Source organism: Chaetodon trifascialis, chromosome 21, assembly GCF_039877785.1.
Source record: "Chaetodon trifascialis isolate fChaTrf1 chromosome 21, fChaTrf1.hap1, whole genome shotgun sequence".
NCBI classification, from domain to species: Eukaryota; Metazoa; Chordata; class Actinopteri; order Chaetodontiformes; family Chaetodontidae; genus Chaetodon; species Chaetodon trifascialis.
The window spans coordinates 6,684,203-6,698,408 of NC_092076.1; the positions used below are offsets into that span (position 1 = coordinate 6,684,203).

At 45.3% G+C, this 14,206-nt stretch overlaps 2 protein-coding genes across 3 annotated transcripts in view; one reads left to right on the plus strand and one right to left on the minus strand.

Annotated features, from left to right (window-relative positions):
* LOC139349369 (inhibitory synaptic factor 2A) overlaps positions 1 to 2,785 on the plus strand; it is a 30,809-nt gene extending 28,024 nt beyond the window's left edge. The window contains exon 4 of the mRNA XM_070990100.1: positions 544 to 2,785. Coding sequence (XP_070846201.1) covers positions 544 to 727 — 184 coding nt within the window. The 3' untranslated portion in view covers positions 728 to 2,785. The remainder of the gene's footprint in view (positions 1 to 543) is intronic.
* dock1 (dedicator of cytokinesis 1) overlaps positions 1 to 14,206 on the minus strand; it is a 180,790-nt gene that overhangs the window by 102,636 nt on the left and 63,948 nt on the right. For both annotated transcript variants that reach the window (XM_070990099.1, XM_070990098.1), the window contains exons 26-27: positions 10,637 to 10,764; positions 7,843 to 7,938 (exon numbers count right to left, since the gene is read on the minus strand). In XM_070990099.1, the coding sequence (XP_070846200.1) occupies positions 7,843 to 7,938; positions 10,637 to 10,764 (224 nt within the window). The remainder of the gene's footprint in view (positions 1 to 7,842; positions 7,939 to 10,636; positions 10,765 to 14,206) is intronic.

Consider the following 14,206-nt stretch of genomic DNA (forward strand, 5'->3'; position numbering starts at 1 on the left):
GTCTACGAAGGATGAATAAACACGGTAGAAGCGTTGAATAAAAGCCAGCATTCAAATGATGACCAGGTTTGCAGCCTGTTCAATGAAATGAAGAATAAAGGGGGGAAATTTTAAATAACTGGTACCTGACTACATGACTCATTCACCCTTCTGAATTCACATTTGCACAATATTTATTTAATCAATATGATAACATGGCGGTGCTACACTCCCGATTCCATTGCTGTGAATAATTAGAAATTCATTCAAACTGATCAATTCTGTAAACCTTTTACCATAAATGTGGAAATGGGAGGGATTATTGTTGCCTCATGGGCTTTAATGTGAGCAGTGATGATCCTGTCTGGTTTGCATTCACGACAGCAAGCGGGAACAGCAAATTAAAAGAAGTAGGAAAATCAGAAAACAGGGAGGCTTTCCAGTGAAACGTGTGACAGATTATGGCATTCTTCACAGCAACTGGACGAGGTGGTGTTAACAGCTGCACGTAGCATTTAACCACAGTTTGAGCTGATTGCATGCCTGTCTGTTTCTTTGCTGCAGCGTGGAGCTGGACTTCAAGCAGCAGGAGGACAAGCTGCAGCCGCTGATGAAGAGGCTTTGCCCTACGGAGGACGGCCACTTCGCCCCCCTGCCTTACCCCCAGGAGGCCTTCACCTCCACCCCGAAACGCAAGTCCAAAGCTGACTCCAAGAAGCATGCTCGCTGGAAACTTTGGTTCCTGTGAACACACAGGACCGTCTCCTCCCCCTTAATGACGCGCAGGATTAATGCGTGCGTCCGGACGTCCATATTTGTTTGCTTTCTCCATCATCCTCCGTTTTGTCACTTGGCTTTTTGTAGACCTGGTAACCAGTGTTAATGGAGAGCTCCACCACCGGATACTGAACCCCCTTCACAGAGATGACAGGATGTGTAATGGGACACAAGAGTGGATTCCGTGGAAAATTCAAAATGTCATGCTTACCAAAAATGGATTCAGAGTTATTTTGAACTAACTTCTTCAAACAGGGTGTGAAATCACACCAGGGCAACATATTTGGAGATCAGAAAGGTGAGATGACGAATTTGATTTCCCTCTATTTGCATATATTTTTCTAGCTGGCGCTTACGGGGTTCCTATCCTATGATAATGGTTCAGCGGCCGTCAAATTTCTATTCGCCAGTCGGGACTTTGTCTTTCTTCCCTGCCTCCAGGAGAGGCTGGCAAGTCAGCCACGATGCTCTGAGGTCTACATCGACAGCATATCACCGTACTGCAAAGCACAATTAACACTGTTCAGGATACGTTTTCTCCAGAATAACTAAAAAGAACTATTTTGAGTATTAACTCACACATGTAGATCACCTACTAACCCTAACAGGTTGAAGACTTTCATAATATCTACAGAAGAGACCTAAAGGACAAAGAAGTCAGAGCTGTTTATTGGAATTCTATGATCAACTTTCTATCCATCGCTAAAATGTCTCCTTGAATCAACTGACTTTGAAGTAAAGAATGAATAAATAACACTTATTTTCTTAATAACATTTGCAAAGGTAGACGTCAATGTACTTTTTTCTATATAAATACATATATATATATATCTATATACATTCACTTTAAGGTTTAGTGGAATATATTTATTTGAGCTGCTGTGAAGGGGGCTGTGCATTTCAAAAACTACAGTGCAAAGGAGGTCGATCATTTCCGATTCCTAATTCCTTTTCATACGTCAAACTTTGTTCTTACTAACCTCACTGACTGAAACCCAACACCCTAAAGAAAAGAGGAAATCCATATAGTCAAACTTCATTAGTGTGAAACTGCAGAGAGTTCTGGCTCAACACAGAAAACAAAGTTTCAGTCACAAAACCAAGTATAATAAACAACGGTGGTTCTTAGCACATGTGAGAGGTAACAGAAGATAGCTATGATTGTATTGCTGCAGTATCCTGCATCAGCTACCGCGAACGTCACTAAACCAAGCCAGAAAGACTGAATGTGCCACTTCTGATCACAACCAGGGCTTCTACAGTGCAGGGTGGCAGGCGTGTAGCCTTGCATGCTTTTTACAACCCTCGGATTTTGCAGGATATTTTCTAGCTTTTAAAGAAACAGTTTTTAAAGAGAATTACAAGAAGTTGTTTTTTTCCTCTCCTCCCCCCTTTTTTAAAAATTGCTAGCTCCCGCTCATTGCTTCCCATCTATTTGACTGTAAAATAAAAACTCATGTAGTGACTCCATACAGGGTTGAAATACTATGTACAGCCAAAATAATATTTGCATTTACTATATATAAATATATGTTGTATAGCATCAGATAGGGCTAATACGATTTTGATGAGGTGGGAAAGCAGCCAATACCGAAAAGAAAACATTGCGTCCTGCAGGAGCAGAAAACAGAAGTCGCTCTCAAAGCCAAAAACACTGCCCCAAAAGACAGGAAGTGTGCCAAAGTGGTTTCAAGGGCATAAAGGAAACGTATTTATCTACTGTCACAACAATACCTTGCAAACTACTAGATATCACTGGTTTGACTTTCACGAGCTCCAACATGCTGCTTTCTGTTGGCTACATGTGATTCACACCTCCACTCTTGTACATGCCGGGTTGGTTTCTTTCAGTAGTTACGCTGTAGCATCAAGAGAGAAGTAGATGTTTATCTGTACCTTAAAGAAGTGCAATTGATTTATTATGTGCAATACTGTGTATTTTCTACTGTTTTTTTAAAAAAGAAAAAAAAAAAAAAGATATTTAATATGCAAAATATGAAAAATAAAAACAGACATCTACAGAGCTCTCAAAGCCTGAAGGGAGACCGAGTATCATTTGCGTAGCACAGCGAGTAGCATTGCAGGACGTCACTTTCATTAAGGGAAAAGGTCGGCTTGCCCGGATGATGAAAAAAAGATCTCATGCTATGTAGCTGTGGATTAGTCAGTGTCACTGTTTCTGTTAAATTGGGCTGCGTTTAATTTTTTTCAGTGCTGTAAGCAGGGTTTCCGGGACAGTCTGCTGAAGTCCAACATATTTAAATCTCGCTGGCCGTAATGAGCCCCTTCCCTCTCGCTCCCCTCCTGATATTTTCACATCTAACTTATTTCAGCCAAAATCGATTGGTGGTGATTGTCAGAACAGTTAAAAGCCAAAGCAAGAAGGTTTTGTTGAGTTGTACTTTGTTTCATTTGAGTTTGAATGTAGTGTATTTTACATACTACATATGATAAAACTGATGTTTTTGTAAAGGGAGTCTGGTGGCTTTGGTGATGGGGCGGTCGTTCCTGGTTAGACAAAAAGGATTTTACTCTTTAACAAAAAGGTCTGTCTCTTTAAGAATCCTTTCAATATAGTTTCCAGACACTTAGAATAACAATCTGAGGCTGTCAGTGGCAAAAACAAACACTTTTAGTGGACATACTTTGACGGCGCGTAAACATCCAGAGGGATCACATTGAAGCCTGTTTTGTCGCTGATGAATGCAGCGTTCTCGCTAAATACTAGACAAGTTCCAAAAGTTGTTGTCCCCATCAGTCACTTGTATAAAAAAAACATGGGAAAAACCTGTCCATAAAGTGTCCACAGCTACTGTTTAACTAGAATCTCTCCCATTTGTCCTGGACATTGAAATCTCCAAGGACTTTTGGACCAGCAGCACACCACAAACAAAATGTCATTAACTTCAATTGCACTGGGGTGTCATCAGATAACCTGAAGTGAACAAAAGTAAAACTGCTGCACGGCTGTTTCTATGGGATAAGTAAGGATTGTTTTTTGTCATTTGGGTGAAGCAATCCTGTCATTTAGGACTTCACTTAGGCTTAGTTTGGAAAAACTCTGTAATGCATAAACTCCGCAATCTTATGTGATGAAAAGCAGAAGATAAGGAAGAAACTCTGCCTGAATCAGCCCTGCATCTCTTTGATGTAGTGAGGTGGCACAACACGAGAGCAGAATACAACAGGGGGATAAGCAGCAGAGGGCTTCTGGTGCAGGAACTTGCCTTACAACCCGCTTCTGATACAAAGCTTACACTCACAGCACAGTTCTCGCCCCAGTAATCCTTACTTTAATGCAATCTATGGACTTTCGAGCACGTTCACCCACTGGCGTGCATGCGTGCACCTGCTCGGTGTTGGTGTAGACCAGCAAAGAGGTGAATCTATGAGGTAAACTGGGGACAAAGCTCTGAGTAAATGCCCCAGAGATGCAGAGTCACCCCTCAAATGGATGCATGAACCAATGTTGCTCGAGGGCAGCACCGCACCTGCCTCCTCTGTGGCCACATCCAGGGGTCTTCCCTCAGGTCGTGAAGTATTATGGGTCCAAACAAGACACCAACTGCACCGTCACATCTTGCATTCTTGCACCCCTTAACCGCGGTCCTTCTGCGGTTTGAAGGTGGTGAGCATCACCGCTTGAGTCCCAGCGGTTTTCAAACAGCGTCAACAGTGAGCACACGTCTGACCGGAGCTGTTGTGGGGTCAGCAACCCCGACAGAATGCTCAGTCAAAGTTTCAGCACTGGAGAGTAGAGGTGCAGCGAGTGAGTGATAAGTGCATGTTTGAGGCATTATGATGCAGTGCCATATCTCACTATGCTTCTCTTCTGTAAGAGCTCTGCAGCAGTCTGGCCAGCAGGAGAGAGATAGAGAGGGGGAGGGAGAGAGAGGACGGAAAGAGAGAAGCAAGGAGATGCTGAGAGAAATATTCAGACGGAAACAGACACAGAGAGATAAAAAGAGTCGATGATATGGAGCGGCAAAGATGCAGGAGAGGACTCTGATCTGAACAGACGACATTGAGGTGGCTTTGTTGCATCGTACTCGGTCAGTGAGTGCATGCAGCACAGAACGAGCTCCAGCCCTTGTAGTCGGTCAGCCCCATACTGTCAATCAATAACAGAGAGTCCTTGCTCTGCAGCTTTGCACTCATTCTTTCTGCACACTGCAGGGAAATCACAATAACAGTAACCCTCCACACAACCTGTTGTCGGTTATTTCTCAATACTACAGCGATGAAAAGTTGAAGAGGTCATGGAGACGACATCAGGGAAAAGCCAAGTGTTTGTCTCTTAGGTATAATACTTTACTAAGTTTACATTTTTAGGTGTTTACATGCAAAATATGCAAAGGTCAATGTGACTGAATAAGACAAAGGCTTGTCTCACTGCTTTTTGTTGCAGAAGACGAGTGTCTAACATGCTGATTTTTCTCCAGCTGCAGCTTCTTTTCCGCGTCTTTCTGCAGGATTCGTCCTGATGCCTGAACTAGAGGAAATGTAATTCAAGGGCATAAAGGCAGAACTTGGTAATTTCAGCAGGGACAGCCAAAATGTTTCTGCTACCATCCTAAAGTAAATGTATTCACGAGGTCTCATCTCAACCTGTGTGAGGGTGGACATGAATATAAAAGACACAGCCCGCTGGGATGTCCAACGAGGCAAATGTGCGGCAATGCTGTGTCTAAGTTGCTAACAGGCGTAGCACTGCAGTGACAACACACAACAAAACAGACGCCCCCAAGCCGTCACTGTGATCATTCTCATCAACATTCTGTGTCCACCACCACCACCAGGAGCGAGGAGAGAGGAGGGGAGAGAGCGGTGGGAGACAGAGTAGAACGTTAATGCATAAATCTAAATGTAAGAGGCTGCCACTCACAAGAACAAGGTCGGTGGTTGGCTGCGGTGTTGTGTTAGCAGCAGCCTGCAGAGTAGGCAGCAGTACCTAGTGGTAGCAACAGCAGACCTCTGATTAGAGAGCGACGACACTTCTAGTAGCGCTAACTGGGTCTCATAGCTGTTAAAAATTCACACCCTCCTTATTGATGATTAAATAGTGATTTGGAGACGTGCTTCAAATGCAGCTCCTGTCCCAAGCACTGTGCAACGTATAGTGAGTGAGTAAAAGAGTCGCAGTGCATTCGGAAAGACAAAGCTCTGATGTGACCTCTAACTCCCACTGGGTAAAAGGACATTGCACACCGGTGTTAAATATTATGCACACACTTAGAAATGTCAAGGCAGTCAAGTACAGTGGCTGGCTACCTATAGAGGCAGCAGCTGACGAAAGGCAGGGGTCAGCAGGGACAGAAAGGCAAGCTGTGTATAAGGGAGTGAAGTAAGATAGCGGGCAGCTGCAGCACATGTATACTAAGCTAATAGTTTCAATAAGGGCCACAGGAGGTCATGGGTAGAGCAGTTTCATTAGAAGGAGGCCGCTCTGCCTTCATGCCATTCAGCAGCCACCGAATGACGACATTTCACCTTCACCGCAGTGGGGAGGGACGCTGAAAGGGATGCACTTAGTATAATACAGCAGAGAGAGGGCCTGCATGTGCTGCCTTCGTGAGTGTTGATAGCCTTTTAGACAAAGTGGAAGGTGAGTTCCAGATGTGAAATACGCGATGAAAAGAACCCTTCTGCAGTGAAAAACAACAGAGGGAACAATGGCAGGAGTGGACGGCGGGCTGCAAAAGGCAGCTGGCGCAAGCTGGAATTTTTTCCAAATCCGACTTTCTAAACTCTCTGACCACGAGCCAAGCGGGACGATGCAGAGCCTGTATGTCTGGCGTAAGAATGGAGAGACTGGAGAGCTGGAGAGGGAGAGTAAATGGGAGTCCTAGACCCCCTCCAGGCAGATGGCTGGGAGAGAAGGGGCATCAGGGAGGCCCGAGCTCCACTCTCAGCTTCGTTGGCTTTGCATTATGTAGTGCGATGCACGCTGGCGATCTCTTATACGACACAGGGCTCCCCGTTTACGCTATTACAACAAGGCTTGGTGCGGCGCTGAAGCACCTCTAAACAGAGGGGGAGGCGGAATAAAGAGAATCTCTACGACACGAAATCACTTCACTGCAACCCGAGAGAGAAAGGAAACGTGAGAGAGGAACGAAGAAGAGAGGAGAAGGACACAGGGGACAAAGGATGAGTGCTGCGGACGGATCACACCCCTGTGACATAACACACAAACACACACCGGGTGATTAGTGTGATAACTCTGGCTACAGTTGGCTTTATTAAATCACTCTCTGCTGGTGTGGCTCTGTGACTGGTAATAAAAGCAGATAAGCCTCCATTTAAACAGGTGATGCCGTTTTCCTGCTGCTCCACAGACGAAGCGGGCCGCTGTGCCTGCACACACACGCCATAAATAACCCGAGACAGGAGGACAACGGTAGCCACGTCAACCACTAACAGCATCAATGTAATCATTCAGAATCATATGACTCCCCCATTCTCCAATATATTCTTACCTCTTTTTAAATGGGCTATAAAAGTAGCTTTAAGTGCCCTCAGAGGAACCTAAATCATAAAACTGTGTGTAAAAACTACATATGTTTATATGTCACGAGCTCCATGCAGCTCTGATGAATAACAGCACCAACAGGATGCAGAAGAACAAGTCAAAGAATACAGAAAGTTGACATTTATTGGACTCTCGGGACTCAGGCAGACAGCATATTTACGCACTGACTGATGAGAGCGGCGAGAATCGGAAATGTTCGTACAAGCGAGGGATCGGACGCACAAACGGGCGGACGCACACATAAAATAAATCATGAAACAAACGCACACAAACAGCTGGCTGGAGAACAATATGAGCATATGAAGCCGCTCTTGGATGGAGGTCGTGTGAAAGCTTTCCGCCATGGTAGACCTGACCTTTAATGATAGCTTTAGAATGGGGTTGGAGTTGCAGTGGGCCTGTGGGAGTTAAGATGGTTGTGGTACAGGGGCCTCTAAATTGGAGAGAGAGTGTGTGTGTGTGTGTGTGTGTGTGTGTGTGTGTGTGTGTGTGTGTGTGTGTGTGTGTGTGTGTGTGTGTGTGCGTGCTGCGGGCAGAGAATCAGACAAACTTACGATGTGAGGGGAATCGCGGCCCATGGAAATGACGGTCCTGTTGACGGTCCTCAGCAGCTTCTCCATGATGATCTGAACGTGCCACTGGGTGGGACCCTGCAGGACACACACACACACACACACACACACACACACACACACACACACACACACGTTCAGGACATTCAAAGACTTATTTTGTGATGACACGTACTCGAACTTTTAGTGCGTCCATCCTCCTACAACCTGTTTCTCCTTCAGTTCCAAGTTTCCTTCATTTCCCACGGTGACTGTAAACACGTCCGACAGAGCAGACATTATTTGCATGAGTCATACTGCACATAAAGCTGCGTTGAGAGCATTGAAGGCAGAAAGCAGAATTACCGCCTTGAGGTTGAACTCATCCGCCAACCAGGTGCAGTTTCCATCCACGTCTGTCCAGACTCAAATAATATATGCACTGCAGAGTTTAATCAAAGGTATAAAGTGTATTTTCTGGTGAATTGGAGGTTATCACTATAATGACATTTATGATTATAGTGACACATTTGAAGTGAGAAACATGCTGTCTTCACTTAGAGACTGTTTCTCCAGAGGACTGATGGAGAGCTTCAACACATGGTGCAACGACAATCACCTGAGGATCGATATCAGCAGAATCAATGAGCTTGTGGTGGAATACAACGCTTCAAATATGGATGCTGCTGCAAAGAAGCTATAAACTGTAAAACGTGGACGCTTCGCACACATCATCAACCAGGTAGCACAGAAGGTCTAAACAATCAGCACAGTTTGAAGGAGGACGCCCAAGATTAGTGTCAGCAGTTCAGGATCTGACCAAATGTGAAATATGGCCACAGTCTCGCCTTCTGTTCCTGAGTTATGGTCTTGATTAATGGCTGGAAAAGTGTTATTTCACCCTGTATGTGCAATTTTGTCATAATTAGTATAATGACCTTTCAGAAGGTCTATTCTAGTCTACTGAGGCTACTTCTTACCCAAACAATGGCGGCTCCATCTGTTTTACATTTGAAAGAACAAACTAAAACCTAAATTCTGACATGCTGGACATCAAAGGTCTTCGTGTACATTTAAGTCTGTCTTTTCTACAAATGCATTGCCACAGAGTGAGGGCCGCTCAAAACAAAGAACAGGTTTGTCTTCATCAAAAGATGTGGAAAATTTTCACACCGCTCTTCAAAAACCTAAAAACCTGAAGACATTTTGTGCTGAGAGACCTGACAAATATGACTGATGCTGCTAAAATGATTCACACATAGCAAATCTTTGCCTCCGCAGAGGGAAACACCCATGGGGCACCGCTGTCATAAGTGGGCCAATTTTCCTTGGACTTGCTTATTAGCGACTTTGAGGGAGCTCGGGCTGTTTCTCGCCGTCTCTACCTGTCTGCGGGGGGAATCATCTACACAGGCCGAGCTCTGCAGCATCAACCTAAACCTTCAATAATTTACCGAGCTCTCTCTGCGACTGAAGGACTCCCAATGTGTGCACATGCGCACACAGAATCATTCACAAAATCACAGAGCGGCGCTAAGGAGAATCAACTATTTGAAGATACTGGCTTCCAACACAGCATGTGTGACACCCTTTTTTTGTTTTCTAAGCTAAAAATTGAGCTACTCAAGAGGAGAATACACAATTAGATCCTCATTTCTAACGAGGTATAAGTCGTTTGAGAACTTAGAAACTGAGATGGGCGGAAGCACCCGCAGCGGTTTGTGTGTGTGTGCATGGAAGTGTGCAGTGCAGGTATGAAAGAGAGGGCGAGGCGGGGAGAGGAAGCAGCAAAGCCAGAGACAGAGAGAGACGAGCGTGAAAGGCAGAGCGAGTGGGAGAGGTGGATAATCCCGAGCAGAGTGGAGTGTGGGAGGCCAGGCCGTGGTGATCAATGGCGAGGGGAGTCTGAGAGGGCCCGGGGGAGGACACTGGGAGTCTGAGCATGGAAGAGGATGAAACACACTCGAGGAGCAGCTGAGTGTTTCGGGGTGTGTGTGTGTGTGTGTGTGTGTGCGTTATTATATGTGTGCATGTGAGGTCTGTGTGTGTGTGAGGGATGTGGACGCAATTAACTTCAGCAGCTAAATAAGACGACGAATACATAGATGATCTGCAGACAGCTGATGCCAATTTTGATAACTGTTTTCAATCATTTATTGAGGGAAAAATATGCAATATTTGCTGTTTTTAGCCACTTTGTGATTTAATGTTTTGGGGGTTTTGGACTGTTGGTCAGACAAAACAGGCGATTTGAAGAGGTCACCTCGGGCTCTGGGAACATGTGGCGAAAATGTGGCGTCTTCAGAAACTAAACAATGATGTGATTAAATGGAAAAAATGAAAAGAATCAGTGGCTTGACTGGTGACATAACTATCGCTGTGAGACTTCAATGACTGCTTCATCATCACGTAGACCACTTTGTTATGAGGTAGTCTCAACTGCCTTGGGTTAGGGGCTAGGATTAGGGTCTAAACCACTATGGGATGAAGCACAGCTCATCACCATGTTCTTGGAGCACTTTCCTGGTATTGAAGCAGGCCTCTAGTCGCCTTGAGCAATGAATTACTGAGCCCAGCCAACTCTACAGGTTAGTAAATTAACAGCGCTGTAAAATGTGCTCCTTTCAGGACACGCAGGGCAATAAAATAAATTAAGAACAGCACACTTATTAGTAGCTATTCAGTAAAATAACAGCAGCCCAAATGTGCTTCTTCTTTATGGAGGGAGTCCTGGATCCCCCTGTAATGCTGCTGTTTGCCCCAGAGGGAGATTAAAAAAAAAAAATAAAAGGCTCACCACATCCTTCCTGTAGAGCACCTCCAGGATGTCGCTCAGCAGCTGGCAGCAAGACTTCGGCTCCTCTCGCTTCTCCAGGTGGAACTTCAGCTGGTCCGTCATCAGCGGCAGGAGGATTTCACGGCAGTCTGCGGAGACATCACCAAACACACACGGTGACAACGCCGCTCAACACGCGGAGCAGATGATGGATCGCGCGAGGCGGCGCAGCATATGCTGCCGACACGCTCTCGATGGAGACGCACGCAGCTCGTTAACGGCTTCCTCGCAGCTCGGAGGATTAAATTAAAACAATACACAGAATGAACTTATTATTTAAACTGAATGTGGCAACAGCACAAAAGCCAATCAGAGCCATGAACATATTCCTCCTGCCATGGAGGGAAAATAAAATTACCAAAGCGCCAACACTTAAGCTACCTATAGCTCAAGATCAGGGTGAAAAATAAGCCAAATTGATCCCCATGTGTCAGATCTTTGGAAAGCATGGACATGTTAAAGAAAAACATGGATGACAGAGTATTAGATTTATTCCTCCTTTGCACCTGAGCGAGCAGGTCAAGGCAGCAGAAAACAGCCACTTTCTCGCTAACTCGCAATTAAAATTCTACACGATGCGCAACCAAACCCAAGCAAAAGGGTCCGGCTGGTGTTGATGGTAACATCAAAAAGGGAATTTCCATACGCGCAGGGTAGAGAATTTGGCTGGCGATTGGACATGGAGGACAGCAGCGATAAGCCCGGCAGTATTCTCACGGGGGCAGTCTGCCACAAAATTATCATATTTTTTATTAAACCTTCTGATTTCAATCTTACTGGCATTTGTGTATGTGTGGGTCATATTTAAAGCCTGGGGACAAACACCGGAGTTAGGTTGGTTCAATTTAGAGGATGGGGAGCATCGGTTAGCGGGTTAAGTGAGTGTTTTATAGATTTCTGGAGAGGAGAGCAATCGCATAACAGTTTTCTGTCCACTTTGAAAAATTGATAACGCCTCTGGAAGGCAGGAAACGGAAAGACAAAGCTGTAAAAATGTCCCCATGCGGTGCACTGACACGTAGCATTGATAGCAATGTCATATTGGAAGAAAAGAACGAGTTCAAACATCACCAATCAGCCGGCCTGCAGAGACAACAGTCCCCTTCGAATAACAATCAGAGGTGCGCCGGCCACGCAGCGATGGATTTCAGTTCACGATCAATACAATCTCTCTGCTTCACAGATAAGGCTGCACCTTTAATGAGCCAATCAGCTGGGGCGCAATGAAATTCTAACTTCATTACTCATCAAATCGCACACAAACATGAAGCTCTGCCAGTTGCCAATACTGCTCAAGGCCAGGTGATAAGCAGCCGGATGCAACGCATAATGAGCAGCCCGGACTGCGGTGACCTCTTCCCCTCTGACCCGCCGTACTGAACATGAATCAGGCCCCTCGCTGAAGGCGCTACTGTACGCGAGATTCCACGAAGACGGGCGAAGAAAGGAAAAGCTTTCATCCCAACGAGCTACCAAAACCCACAAAACAGCGTCTTTGACTGAGGAGAGCGTCTCCACGTTTCAGAAGCTGTTTTCAGTGTAACTGGAGTTCAGAGCTCCGCACAGAGCCGTGTAATAAAAGGCTGCTGAATAAATTTTGTAGTAATTGGAAATGGAACAAATAAAGACTCCTGGAGAATTTGAAATTTCATTTTTAATGTCTCAGACATTAATTAGCTCATCTATTACGCGATGATTCTCGTCTAGAAGTCCCGGAAACCTCTCACAGCCGCTGGACTCCCTTTGAATTGCTTTTAATAATCCTAATGTGAAAATAATTACAGGGAAGATCAGCTAAATATGGGGACCAAATGATCGATCATTATTTTGCAATTATGTTATAAAATGACACTGATGAGCGGTTGCTGTAAGAGTTTTTGTGGAGAAACACTAAAAAAGACACTCGAGAGGCATCGAGAACAAGCCGGAGGTGTTTGCAGACTAAGACTCTGCAGCTATGGCAGTCCGGGGAGATTAATTACACCCAACAAAAGAGTTTATCCTCCTATGAGAACAAAAGCGCACCAATATTTGCATGTCAATTCTCACTTTTTGGCTCAATGGCGGTGCAATAGGCAGGTAACACTGTGACCAGAAAATACATGAGGCTTATCCTCTTAAGGATCATTTAATTGCTCTCTCAATTTCACAGCGACCCACCTCGTGCATTTCGAGACGTATTACATGGAAAAGAAACAAGGTGGCACGAGATGAAAGGTTGAGCTGACACCTAAGTCCGGAGAGTTCACTCTTTGGGGAGCGTGATTGCGCTCTGTAAATGTCACGGCTCTTGTTTCCTGTGTACGAGGAGGCGGCTTGTGTGACGAGTTGACAGGCTGGCCTGAGTGTGGTGCTGCAGGACAGGGCTGGAGGTCTTCAAAATCAAGAATATTTATCCTCTGATGACCAGGGCCCATAGTCAGTGCAAAACGACATGGAAGTCCAACAGTCATTCCTCTGAATATTCAGGAAGCGCTGGAAGAAAGCTCAGAGCACCACCCAAACTCTCTAGGATGTGTTACTATACTTTGGACCAAAGTACTGCCACCCTTAAAGCTGCAGTAGGTAACTTGCATAAAAGTAATTTTTTCTCATATTTGCTAAAACTGTCCCGTGCCCAGACAGCAGCACATGAAACGTAATCTGTGAAAAAAAAAAAAAACAACTACTGCTCCTACTGCTATTTGCAAGAATCCACGGAGCCCAACACAAAACAGCCAATCAGAGCCAGAGGAGCGTCTGAGGGAGTGTCTGACATCTGTCAATCACTACTCATATGCGCTGCGAACCGCCCCCTTCCTCCGCTCATGCTGCCGCTCAGTCAAACAGCTCTGTGAGCGGCGTCAGGAGGCGAGTGAAGGCTATGGCGGAGCAACAGCCAATCACAAAGGAGAAACTGCCCATACCGCTAACAACAGCATATACAGCTAAGACAACAAATAACCATAAAGCTAATATGGTGATTGTTACAGTAATGCTCCACAGCGCGTATGGATGTTAGCGAGGGTGATGTAGCAGCTGGGCGGAGTTAGCTTGTTTCCAATGCTAAGGCTAACGTTACTGGTTGTCACAGCAGACACCGCAGGACGTGAGTGCAGTGGAGAGGGAGGGGGAGTGACCTGAACTTGTTTCAGGCTAAGTCTGCTCTCTCCTCCATCTTACCTACTGCAGCTTTAAAGCCCCATTATCAGACACACAACTCCTCCTCAGTGGTGGCTCAACCAAAACATTTTACCAATGCAAGACTCCAACAGAGTTCAGAGCATGTGCTCTGACTTAAAAAGCTCCACAAATCATCATCAAATAGCCTCTGATGGCTGGTGGCAGCATTGTGGACAGGCTGCGCTGTCACTCACATAAAGCTCTCATTGGTAAACACCTGAAAAGAAACGTTCCAGATGCTAAGAGCTTGCCTTGTCACGTGTAAGCTAGCCCTAACACAAAGTGACAGCCGTGTCTGCACTGAAGCATTTTTGGTGGAACAGAGCTCTCAAGCCGATACGGCTCAAAGGGAAACTGTGTGTTGTCTCT